The sequence below is a fragment of the Hemitrygon akajei genome, chromosome 14 (genome assembly GCF_048418815.1).
Source record: "Hemitrygon akajei chromosome 14, sHemAka1.3, whole genome shotgun sequence".
NCBI lineage: Eukaryota > Metazoa > Chordata > Chondrichthyes > Myliobatiformes > Dasyatidae > Hemitrygon > Hemitrygon akajei.
In genome coordinates this window covers 19,184,349-19,197,409 of record NC_133137.1, presented here as the reverse complement: position 1 = coordinate 19,197,409, position 13,061 = coordinate 19,184,349, and the positions used below count along the sequence as shown (strand labels likewise).

Here is a 13,061-nt window from a genome sequence, read left to right as displayed (position 1 = left end):
CCTGGTGAATTTCCTCTCTGTGTGTCTTCAACATCATCATTGTCTTGGCCCGGTTACACCTTTGAATATGCTGAAGTAACGTAGCCATGGTGTAAGAGCAAACGGTGGAATAGGTAGAGATGCCTGAGCTTCAGCAGAGTTTGTGCTATTGCACTTCTACTTTCTCTTTCACAGCAGCCAGACAATATAAGCATGTACTCCCCACTTGGTAATGTCAGCTGTTTTTAACTTTGTATCACTTTCACTTATAAGACTGATGGTAAGGATGAAACAAAATGCTTGGGTGATGCAGCTATCACAGCTGGACGGCTGCCACAGCACAGAGGCTGAGTAATATGAGAGCAAGAGCTTTGTGAGATGAAAAACTTACTGGATAAGAGTTGTCACAAACATGAGAAGATGCTGGAAATCCAAAGCAACACACACAAAACGATAGGGGGGATCTCCGCAGCCAGGCAGCATCTATGGAGAAGTTGTTTAGTCGACGTTTCAGGCAGGGACCTGACGTAGATTGGGAGACTGCTTCACTGACCACCTATGCTCCGTCCACTAGAGAGAGCGGGATCTCCCTGTAGCCACCCATTTCAATTCCACTTCCCATTCCCATTCCGATATGTCAGTCCATGGCTTTCTCTACTGCCGTGATGAGGCCACACTCAGGTTGGAGGAGAAACACCTTATATTCCATCTGGATAGCCTCCAACCTGATGGCATGAACATCAACTTCTGAAACTTCCAGTAATTACTGCCCCTCTCCTTTACCATTTCCCATTTTTGTTTCCCTTTCATGCCTACTCTTCTTGCCTGCCCATCACCTCCCTCTGGTGCTCCTCCCCCTTTCCTTTCTTCCATGGTCTTCTGTCCTTCCTATCAGATTCCCCCTTTTCCAGCCCCGTATCTCTTTCACCAACCAACTTCCCGGCTCTTTGCCTCACCCCCTCCCCCAATCCCAGTCTCACCTATCACCTGTCATCTTGTACTTCCTCCTCTCCTCCCCTCCTCCACCTTCCTATTCTGACCTCCCCTTTCTTTCCAGTCCCAATGAAGGGTCTCGGCCCAAAACATCGACCGTTTGCTCCTTTTTATAGATGCTGCCTGGCCTGTTGAGTTCCTCGAGTGTTTTGCGTGCGTTGCTTTAGGTAGGAGTTGTGATTGATTGCACATAATTGAGCTGTCATCTCATTGAGCATCATCTGACAATGAGCAGAAGTATAAGTAAGTAAAGCAGGGGTCCCATCCGAGGTCCACGGACCCCCCTAAGTTATTGATAGGAGTCCATGGCATAAAAAACAGATTGGAAACTCCCGAAATAAAGTTTTGGAGGCACTACATTTGAGGCTTGACTGCCCTCTGCTCCCACTGCCTTTCCTTTGTGTGCCCAGAGGGTTGTTTGAGCCTGATCTGCCACATAAATAGTGCAACAATCACTGTTCCATCAGTTCTCTCCCTATGGTCATCAAAGTGACAGAAGGTAAGCATTTTCAAGGACGCATCTGACCCTAACCGTGGACGCTTTACTCTCCTCCCATCTGGTAAGCGCCACAGGAGCCTCCGCTCCCGCACCAGCAGGCACAGGAAGAGCTTCTTCCCTGAGGCTGTGACCCTGCTGAACCTCACATCACAGCGCTAAGCAGTATTGCACCCATATTGTACTGCCTCAGTACTTTTATATTTGTGTGCTGTAGCACTTTTTATTCACAATTATTTTGTAAATAACACTATTCTTTGCATTTCTAGTTAGATGCTAACTGCATTTCATTGGCTTTGTACTTGGCAGTTGAATCTAATCTAATCTAATCGAATTGCTGAATAACATGGGCAAACTGTCACAGTACTTTTGTCATAATTGCAATCAAAAAGCACCAAATGAAATTTCTGCTGTAAGATAATTAACTCTTTACGAGACCTTACTGTTTTTCATAAATAATGCAGGCTGACTTTTAAATTTACATTGCTCTTATTTACAAAAATTGAGCACACTTCCAAAAAAATGCTCAGCTGGTACACACTCAGTTAAATTCTAGTGCGAAGCATTGGCTTTCTTTGAACTGTGGCTGGAGAGAAGCAGCAAGGCCCTTGATCTTGGGCTGGTAATAATAATGAAATACTGACGCTTTACGGTTGAAGAGGGCATGTCATGAAGAGGACATCGAGAACTACTGGAGATGGACAAGTGATTGACAAAGTTTCAAGGGAAAGTACATATAAATGATTTTGAAATGTGAGTGAGGGATGGAAATCAAGACAGAAATTCTGGATCTAGCAGTGGGAAGGACGGTGACAGTAGAAGTCCAGGAAATGAAATAGTAAATCACGGGAGAGAGAAGAACATTTGAGAAGCATTACTATGAAAAGTGGCATTGAGAGAGGAGTTTTGACTAAGCTGGAAAACTGGGCCAGTTATTACTCTTCAGCACACTGGCCTGTAGGGTGAATATCTGTCTCAGTATGTCTTCATTGTTAGGAGTTTTGTGGAACATATTTCAGGTTTCAGGAGTTATGGAATAGAAGCACAGCTAGTTAATTAAAACAAGAATATGTCTTCAAAAAATAAAAACAATTCAGACTTTAACTTCCATTGAAACTTTAAGGCCATTGAAAACAATTACAGGTATTTAAATATTCAAAGCTGCTCTCTTTTTGGGATGTGCTCTCATTGTAAGTAAATAAATCTGAGAAGTTGCCTGTCTACATTCAAAATGTTAACTAGGTAACTGAAACTGTAGTTGATTGCTTATTGTTGTCTATATGTTTAAAATTGAGTATAAAACATCACTGTAGTGTTGAGTACAAGGACAGGAGAAAAAGATTCTCCTGAAGATGTGCTTGTGTTGAATTAAGAACTTTAACTCAAACCCTTGGCCAAGCTGTACATTTTAGGTACCTGAAAGAAAAATAGCACAAGTCCGAAGCTGTGACAAGGAAAGGGTTGGGAACTGAAGAGGTGCACATCTACAGTTTGTAGATTACTTGAGGATCAAGGTTGGGTCGGGGTTGGTGGGGGAGGGAGTGAAGGATGATAGGCAGTTGAAGCCAGGTAGGGGAGAGGGAGGTGGAATGTGGAGGGACAGCAGCAGGTGGGTGACAGAAAGATAGAGGCAAATGCAAGGATACTGGGGGTGGGGGAGGAGGTGGTGTATCTAGATTCTGCTGTTGGGGGGTGGGGTGATAAGCAGCAACTTAAGGGGTACCAGTGCTCGGGAAGGTGAGACATTAGACAAGTGGTGAAAGGGGAATGGGAGCAGAACCAGATAGGGAAGGGGCAGAGGTGGAATTGGGGAGAGCCAGTGGGTGAAATATGTAGGTGGGTAGAAGCAAGAAGGGGGAGGGGGAGTGAAGAAGTGGTGATGTGGGAAAGGGGACCAGAGATAGAGGGACCCGATCAGAAGGAATGGGGGGGGGGGGGGGGGGAGAGAGACATTGGAAGCCAGACTTATCTGAAATTAAGGTCTTCAATTTTCCTGCTACTGAGCTGTAGACAACCCAGACAGGTTTCCCCCTGGTTTGTGTTGGGCTCATTGGAGAATGGGCAGATCAGTGCGGCAGTGGGAAGGGGAGTAGAAAGGGCTGTGATCTCATTACGGCTACTGTGCCCGGTGCTCTGAAAGCCGATCCATGGTCATCTCCAGGTCCTCTCCGTGGTGACGGAGGCCATGTCGGCATCGCCGAATGCATTAAATGAGGCTGGAGGAGGTGCATGTGAATCCCTGCTTCACCTGAACGGCTGCTCCGGTCCCTGGATGGTGGAAAGGGAGGATGTGTAAGAACAGGTGTTACACCTCCAGTAAGGGGAGGGGAAATTGCTAAGGGGTCAGGGAGGTGTGGGTATATTAGAGATTCATAAACCGCGTGGTCCCTGCCAAAAGCAGTCAGGGGTGGGAAGAGCGGATGTGGCTAGTCGTGGGATTCACTTCATCTGGAAGAAGTGGATGACTTTAAAGCCTTCATGACGGGTGAATGGAGGTAAAGAAAAACGACTGGACCGCCATAGTGAACGAGAGACGATGGGGTCGGGAAATCAGACGCTGCCCAAAAGGTGGAGGAAGCATGTGGGAAGGAGATTGGACAGAGAAAACAGGATGGAGTTGAAGTATGAGAAGGTAAGTTCAGAGCAGGCGGGAACTGTGAGTTTACCAGGACAGGGCTTGGGTAGGAGACAGAAGTGGGGTGCAAATTTAGGGGCGCACCCCTTCTCTCTCACCTTATTCTGGCAGCGGTCTCTCCCTCCCCCCCACCCCCGTAGGTTAGAACCAAACCCCAAAGGATGCCGGCGCCGGCCACTCATTCAAATAATCAGGCCAAAGTTGGGCGGTGCAGAATCACTTCAAAAGTTCAGCTGTAGAATTGATGGGAGCCCCCACCCCTGCGGTGGTAGACAGCGGATCGACCGCAAGTTTGCCGTTGCTCGGCACAGAAATGGTCGGGCACTACTATGATTCCGCTTGCATGGCGTTCCCGCTCAGCTCCCGATTCCTCAGGGCCGAGTTCATCTCCGCGAGGAGAGGTGCATTACGAAAACGTTTAATAGAAACGTTTAAGAAAACGTTTAAACTAACGTTCAGTTAGTTTAGATGTTGACGAAATTAACTTAAACTTCTTTTTTAGATTAGCAAATCGCAATTTTGCAAAAGAACATTGATTTTCTATTGGCTGCCAAATAGTTTTTATATCAGATACAAGAGCCTGGCGATCCATTTTCTCTGTTTTCTTTTAAATCGTTCCTCGGTACCAGCCGAAGGGATTGTGGAATCTGCCGTTCAATGTAGTCTTCAGACGAAGAATATGCTCTCCAGTACATCATTTCTAGTGACTTCGTATTCACCACTACTGGCGGTTAATGATTTAATATAATAACAACCCCCTTTTATGGGGGGGGGGGGGTGAATGTACTCGATGAAGAATCAATAAAATTACGCCTTTTTTCTTTACTTCCGAGCCTCAAGCTTTGATCCCGACGGGGCAATATGTTTTGAGTAATGCCTGCGGAAGAGTTTGAGTACTTTTGCTCTAAAGAGTATTTCTGCCAGAAATGACATTGTCTGGATATTTTTACAATGCGGTCTCTCGAGTGTTTGACCGTTATGGCCCCGCCCATCGCCTATGATGAAACATCAATGGAAGAGCTGGATTTAAGGCTCCCCGGGCTTCAGTTCACCAACTCAGCCTTTGACTGAATTTACTGCAGTTTTGCCTACAATGGGCAACGTGACCCAGGCCTGCTCGGCTGAAAATATCGATTCGTCCTATAACCCTCCAGTGATCATTCTAACTTTTGTCCTGGGATTCATTGCCAACGCGACTGCTCTATGGATCTTCTGCTTCCATGTGAAAACGTGGACACCAAACACCGTCTATTCACTGAACCTGGCGATTGCCGACAGCTTGTTGATTTGCTGCCTACCATTTCGAGCCGATTACTTTGTCCGTGGGAAGGACTGGATTTACGGCGATGTTCCGTGTCGCTTGAAGGTATTCATGATTTCCTTAAACCGCGTCGGCAGCATCATCTTCCTGATGGTCATAGCAATTGATCGCTATTTTAAGGTGGTCCACCCGCTCCACAATGTTAACAAGTTGCCCACAAGCTGCGCGGCGAAGATTGCCGGTGCCCTGTGGATTGCTGCCGTGGCAATTTGCTCGCACTTGTTGGTAGAGAGACATGACTTCCAGCACAACAACGTGACCAACTGCGAGCCCTTCAGATTAAACCACCGACTAGGTCCCACGGCAATCTGGACATACACTGTATTCATTGTTTTCAAGTTTATTTTACCGTTCTCGGTGATCATGTTTTCCACTTCCAGCATCATTTGGAAGTTGAAGCAGATGGAAACGGAAATCAGGAGCAAGTACAAGCGAGCAGTGAAGCTGGTGATAGCTGTGGCGCTGGTTTTCCTGCTCTGCTTCCTGCCCACCAACATTGCCGTAGTAGCGGTTTTAATCACAAAGCTACGGACTACAACCGACTGCAGGTCATATGTCACTGCAGTGGATATATTCCATAACACCTTGTTCGTAACATACTTCAACAGTGTGTTGGATCCGGTTATTTACTACTTCTCAAGCTCAGCATTTAAAAACAGCTTGAATAAGTCGTTTCATTGTCTTCATGCAAACCATTGCTCTTCAGGAACGGATGAAGCCGAGACTGCAAGTCATCCTAAAGAACTGGATAGGGATTGACAGATGAGTCAGCGTCCCACAAAACGCTGGAGGAACTCTGCAGGTCTGGGAGCATCAACGGAGAAGAAAGAACAGTTGACCTTTAAGGCTGCCGCCCTCCTGCATTTTGTGTGTGTTGCTGTGGATTTCCAGCATCTGCAGAATCTTGTGTGTAAATGTGTCTTATTAGATTGTGTGATGAAAGGAAAGTGAAAAATTAACTGTAAGTAATAATCTCAAAAAGACGTGCTAAATTAAACTCTGGTTTGCACTGTCAAGGTATGGCATTGAAAAGTATCTCAGATTCTTTAAAAGAGATATTTACATCATTAAGATTAGCTTTATTAGATACATGTACAGTGAGGCATCAGAACATAGAGTGAAATGCACAATTTATGTCAATACCCAGGGTGTGCCGGGGGCACCCTGCAGGTGTTGCCATGCTTTAGGCACAAGCATAGCATGCCCACGGCTTCTAACCATAACCCATACATCTTTTGGACCGTCGGAGGAAACTCAGCCGGATTATGGGGAGAATGTACAAACTCCTTATAGAATTGAACCCTGATCTTACAATCGTTGGCGCTGCAAAGAGTTGCGGTAAGCGACTGTGCTACTGTGCCGACCCTATCGAGCGCGAAATCCCCTCTGCTAACCGAATCACTCCCTTCTTAGCAGCAAACGCTCTGCTGGGGAAACTCAGGAAGACTGGGTGGCATCCGTCAGGGGGACAGGAATTGCTGAGTTTGCAGGTGGAAACCCGCCTCCGGGCCGACCTGGTAGCACTCCAATACCGGAGGGCATGCATTTAAACTGAAAGGGGGTAAAGTTCTAATCAGATATGCAAGGCAAGTTTTGTACACAGAGTGATGGGTGCTTGGAATGTGTTGCCAGGGTGGAGGACGAGGTAGGTACGATGCCGTCGTTTAGGGGGGCTCTTAGATTGGTGCATGGATCTGCTGAGAAAGGGGAAATATGCATCTTGTGTAGGCAGGAGGGATTAGGTGCCATTAGCTTTACTAGTTTGGCACAACATTTTTGGCTGAAGGGCTTGTTCCTGTACTGTATTGTTCTATGTTCTATGCTCTGTGTCCCTTCTTAACAGCCTTTGCTCCAGGGGGAATGGACCCAGCTTCTCTGATCTCTTATAGCTGAAATGGTCAACGCTGGGTAGATCCTGGTGAATCCCGCCTTCACTCTCTCCTGCACTCCCACATCCTTCCTGTAGTGTGGTGACCATGGTATTCCAGCTGCGTCTCAGAAATGTTTTATAAAGTTGGAGTGCAGCCTCCTGCTCTTGTATTCAGTTGTCTGATTAATGCCACCTTCATGGATGTTTGGATTAAGGTCCCTCTGTCCATCAATACTTCTTCAGACTCTACCCTTCATAATGTGTGCCCCAGGCTCATTAGTACTCACAAAATGTGTCACATTATATACTTCAGGATTAAACTTCATCTGCCATTTCTCTGCCCTTTTCACCCACACATTGATATTACACTATAGCTGAAGACTACTTTCCACTCCATCCATTGCTCCACCAACCTTAGTGCCACCTGTGAACCTACTGAACGTTCCTTCTACAGCCACAGCCAAATCACTCACCTACATTATAGCCATCAGGAGTCCCAGCTACACCAGTAGCCACAGGCATCCAATAGTTAAAGCCACTCTCTATCTGTTGCCAAGACAATTTCGGAAACAATTTATGATGGATCTCTTGGGTCCTAACCTTTTGCACCAGTACCAATCTGGACACCAGTCCCCAAGTCCTTGAGACAATCACTTTGAGGAGTTGACAGTTTGTGTAGCTTTTCATTGATTCTGTTGTATTTCTTTGTTCTACTCTGAATGCCTGTGAGAAAATGAATCCCAGGGTAGTGCATGGTGACATATATGTACTTTGATAATAAACTTACTTTGAACTTTGGCTGTGCCTGAATTTAGTGCCAATGTTAACATTATGTTGTCTTTTCAATTTTGTTCTAAAAATGTTTCAATGTGGTGGTTTAGATATAACCAATTAAAATCAGAATCAGGTTTAATATTATTGGCATTTGTCATGAAATTTGTTGTTTTGTGGCAGCAGGACATTGCAATGCATGATGATAATAAAACAATCTATAAATTGCAATAAAAATATGTTAGAAATTAAATTAAATAGGTAGTGCAAAAAGAGAACAAAAAAAAACGAGTGAGGTAGTGTTCATGGATTCATTGTCCATTCAGAAATCTGGGCAAGAAGCTGTTCCTGAAGCATTGAGTGTGTGTCTTCAGGCTCCTGTACCTCCTCCTTGATGGTAACAATGAGAAGGGGACAGGTCCATAATGACAGATGCCACCTTTTTGAAGATTTGCCTTTTGAAGGTGTCCTCGATACTGCTGAGGCTAGTGCCCACAATGGAGCCGGCTGAGTTTACAACTTCCTGCAGCTTTTCCTGATCCTGCGCAGACAATGATGCAATGAATTAGAACGTGCTCTATAGAACATCTATAGAACTAAACCCCTGCTCACCCACTTCAGAAGACACCTAAGAGTCACACATGTTCAAGCCTGGTCAAAAAAGGCAGCAGAGTTGCTTTGCTGAATGATCTAGCAAGGGTTTTCAAGGCAAATTTCAAGGCTGGATATAGTATACACACTTTGATAAAAATTTACTTTGAACTGTTATGGAGAGTGGACAGTTTCACGGTGAGACTGGCTACTACTTTAAAACCCCATATTATTTAAGAAACTCTTCCCTTCCACCATTGCACATATTCCTGTTAATTGAGATGGAATGGGCAAAAACTGAGGCCAATGATGAAGCTGGTGGAATCCACAATCTGATTAGCCTTTCTCTAATCTTGACCACCTACAAGGTCAATAATTCCTTCGAGACTTGACTACTGCTGTCACTCCCCGCAGTTGCCGGCTGTCAATGCTTTCCCATAATGTGATTAAAAGACCTAAATAAAACCTCACTGCCAAGATAACTGACTTCCCCTCTTCCTGGAGTTGTGTACGAAGCCTGCCTGGATACCGTCCTGTCCCCTCCTCCCACAATATACAATCTGCCTTTGCCAGGTCAGAAACTGATTAGGAAGAAATCCCTGCTGGTGCCACGGTTTCTGTTCTCTGCCCCTTTAAGGACTAGTTTTTCTTTCCTTACTGATTTTATTTTACTTCATTCCAAACTATGCTTTAGTGAAAAAAAAAATGTGGCCAGGCTGCTGGAACTGAGTCACGTACGAATATCTGGCAGCTAATTAAGCTGGAAAATGAAGAATAGAACAGTTGCAAGGTGGTGGAATAAACATGCGGATAGGTAATATTTTGCCATGTTAAATGTTTTGTAAACCTCGTGATTAAGTCTGAATTTCCCATAAATGTTAAAGGTCCATGGATGTCATAAAAAGACTTCTATTGGATGATTCTTCAAAGTGAAGAAGAGCTTGCTTTAATACAACCCCTTCACTGAGTTCAGGTGCACAGGGAAGGGCTTGTTTCTGTCTGTTCTATTCCATGATTCTATAACTCTAAGACTCTATGAATGCTTTATGGTCACTGAAGCACTTTCATCTCAAATTCATTGTCAGGAATTGCAAGACAGAATTTAACAATAACGTGATGTTTCAATTGTCATTGTACAAGCTTTTTAATCAGTACAGGGCCAGCAGAACACTAAGATACACTCATAGAGACGTGTAGGCCATCTACATCATCTAGTGGGGCAACAGGCTGAAAGGGCCAAGCAGTCTGCTCCTCCAGCTCTCTTCTACGTTTATAGCTCCTTCCTCGATAACCTGACAACTGTATGTTTTGGTCCCACTCCACTCACTGGACTGAGGCAAGCTACTCCACGATTATCACCATCTTCAATAAGGATGGAGTTCACTTTGTGAGATGAACTGCATGCTAGAAGGAGAATGTGGATAACTCACTTCCACCTTCTCCGGATGTAGGTCATTTCTACATCGCCATCAGCGGAGGTACCAGCCGGTGGTGCAGTGGCATCCACGCCGGACTTCGAGGCGAGTCACCTTGGCTTCTAATCTGGCCGGTTCCTCGCACATTTTCCATCCGTGCTGGGTTGAGTGTTGAGCTAGCAACTCGAACTCGGTAAAAAACAGAGAAATGCTAAAGAAACGTCAAGGTTGTGGGGCTGATGCACCACAAGGCGTGGAGGGAAACAACAAATCAGTGGAGATGCAAATCTCTCACCAATTTGATATATGAAACAGATGGACAGAACAAAGACAATAGCCTTGACAAGTTGTTGGCTGCATAGTAATAAATGAGTACTCAGAACCAGCCATCATCTCCAGTCATTCTCACTAATCCTCCTACAAGTTGGACATCTGCCCAGCAAGTGGAAAGATGAGAAAATATGTTAATGCAAATTCAACGCAGGCAGTTCTCTCATTTGCATCACAGTCTTCAGCAAGGCGATAAAAGGAAACATTGGCACCACTCTGTAACATAAACATCAGACCCAAAAGGCTTATCTTTTCATGGGATCTCAAATTGTTTCCTTTAAATAAATGAAAGACACCAACTTTAGGCTGAAAATTCTTGAACATAGAACGTAGAAAAGTACAGCACAGGAACAGGCCATTCAACCCACAATGTTGTGCAAAAACAAGTTAAAAATCAAATCAAAAACACCCAAACTCGAATCCTTCCATCTTCCTTATATGAATGTGCCTATCCAAACATCTCATAAAAGCCTCCAATGTATTTGCCTCTACTACCATACAGGCAGCACTTTCCAGGCATCCAGGAATCTCTGAGTAAAAAACTTACCCCTCACGTCCCTTTTGAACCTACCCCCTGTCACCTTCAATGCATGCCCTCTGGTATTAGGCATTTCAACCCTGGGAAACAGATACTCTCTGTCCACTCTGTCTATGCCTCTCATAGTCTTATAAACCTCTATCAGATCTCCCCTCAGCCTCCAACGCTCCAGAGAAAACAACCTGAGTTTAACCAGCCTCTCGTGACAGCTCATGCCCTCTAAACCAGGCAGCATCCTGGTGAACCTCTCCCGCAGCCTCTCCAAAGCCTCAACATCCCTCCTACAGTGGGGTGACCAGGACTGTGCCCAACTCCCAGATGTGGCCTAACCAGAGTTTTATAAAGTTGCAACATAACCTCCTGACCTTTGAACCCAGTGCCTCGACTAATGAAAGCAAGCATTCCATAAGTCTTCTTGAGCACCTTTTCGATCTCTGTGTAGCCACTTTCAAGGACCTGTGAACCTGGATCCCAAGATATCTTTGCTCAGCAACACTGTTAATGATCTTGCCCATAACAGTGTACTGTCTCCTTGCATTTGTCCTACCAAGGTGCAACACCTCACATTTATCTGGGTGAAATGAAGTTTTTCAAAGCTTCATAAGCACTGAATAATAATACAATTTAGTTACATATTTATTTATTCTTTTATTGATATACTGTGTGGAGTATGCCCTTCTGACCTTTCAAGCTGTGCCACACAGCTACCCACCGACTTAATCCTCGCCTAATCACGGGACAATTTGCAATGACCAATTAACCTACCAATTGGTAGGTCTTTAGAATGTGGAAGTAAACTGGAGCATCTGGAGGAAACCCTTGAGGTCATGGGGGTGGGGGGGGGGTTACATATAGGACGAGTTGGGAATTGAATTCCAGTTGCTTGTATTGTAAAGGGTTGTGCTAACCACAACACTATCCTGCCACCCTGTTAGATGGTGCTGACTTCTCTTAATTCCTGTATAGAAGTCTCTGAAATGACCATGACTCTGACTTTTGAGTGATAACCATAGAGGAACCAACATGGTCAATATCTTTGTGACACCAACTGTAATTTCTGATGCTGGATTGTGAGCAGTTGCTATCAGCAATTCACCACACTTCCGCAGACCAGACCAGTGGTTTCTCTGATGTTAAAATTAACACAAGGCTCAGCAAAGCAACATAAGCCTGGCATTGTCCATTACCTATAAGAAAGCAACAATTCTATAAAATAACAATGAACTCTCTAAAGGAGGAGACTGTCTACAAAAGATTCACTTGGCAGGTTGGTGCTTTTTAAATTTAGAAGCACACTTCACATTACAATAAATTAAAAGCATTTTAGAAGTCTTTCTCATGGCTTGTTAATCTTTTTCTAAATGAAGTTTCTAAATATTTTGCAAAGATATTTAAATATCCCTTTGTAGATATGAGTCTCATCCACAAAATATGCTGCACATTCAGATATGTCTTTGAGATATTGGTAGTGAGTTGATTTTAAACTGATGGTGCTTCTCCAGGGAAAGTTATTTTAGAGCTTTTAGAAATCTTTTAGAAACTCCAAGGTTTAAGAAGTTCAGTATCTAAAGAGGTTTAAGCATTGTTTAGTCCAATAAGCTGTTCTGCCTATGCTCGGGCACATGTGTTATGTGCCTGTCAGTTTGCACTGGGACTCAAAGGTACCACAGAATGAAACGTGATGATATCATGGGTAGCCAGTTTTATATCAACATATGATAAGGTTGAGGCAGGAAATTTATTCCTACTGGTAAGTGAGACTAGAACTAGGGGAGACCGCCTCAAGTTTCAGGGGAATAGATTTATGATGGAGATGATGAGAAATTGCTTTTCCCAGCGAATAGTAAAACTGTGGAGTTCTCTGCCCATGGGAGGCAGTATCGCATTAAGGCACAGTTAGATAATTTGTTTGCATAGAAGGGGAATTAAAAGTTATGGAGAAAAGTCTAAGTCCACAGCCAGACCAGCCATGATCTCATTGAATGATGGAGAAGACTCGACAGGCCAGAGGGCTGACTCCTGCTCCTATTTCTTGGCTTCATATTAAGTTCCTTGGCCTATGTATGAACCAAACTAGACTACACCTCAGTGGTCCTGGTGACAGTTAAAAAATTTGTAGTGC

General features: G+C 44.4%; 1 protein-coding gene across 1 annotated transcript; it reads left to right on the top strand.

Annotated features, from left to right (window-relative positions):
* The first annotated feature begins 4,776 nt into the window (after nt 1-4,776).
* LOC140738968 (hydroxycarboxylic acid receptor 2-like) lies at nt 4,777-8,103 on the top strand. The gene has a single exon (XM_073066972.1). It carries the CDS (start codon nt 5,197-5,199, stop codon nt 6,181-6,183), a length of 987 nt encoding a protein of 328 aa, XP_072923073.1. The 5' UTR covers nt 4,777-5,196; the 3' UTR covers nt 6,184-8,103.
* The last annotated feature ends 4,958 nt before the right edge of the window (nt 8,104-13,061 follow it).

Bases quoted from the DNA above. Each gene is read 5' to 3' on its own strand.
- LOC140738968 (XM_073066972.1), top strand. From the start codon at position 5,197: ATGGGCAACGTGACCCAGGCCTGCTCGGCTGAAAATATCGATTCGTCC.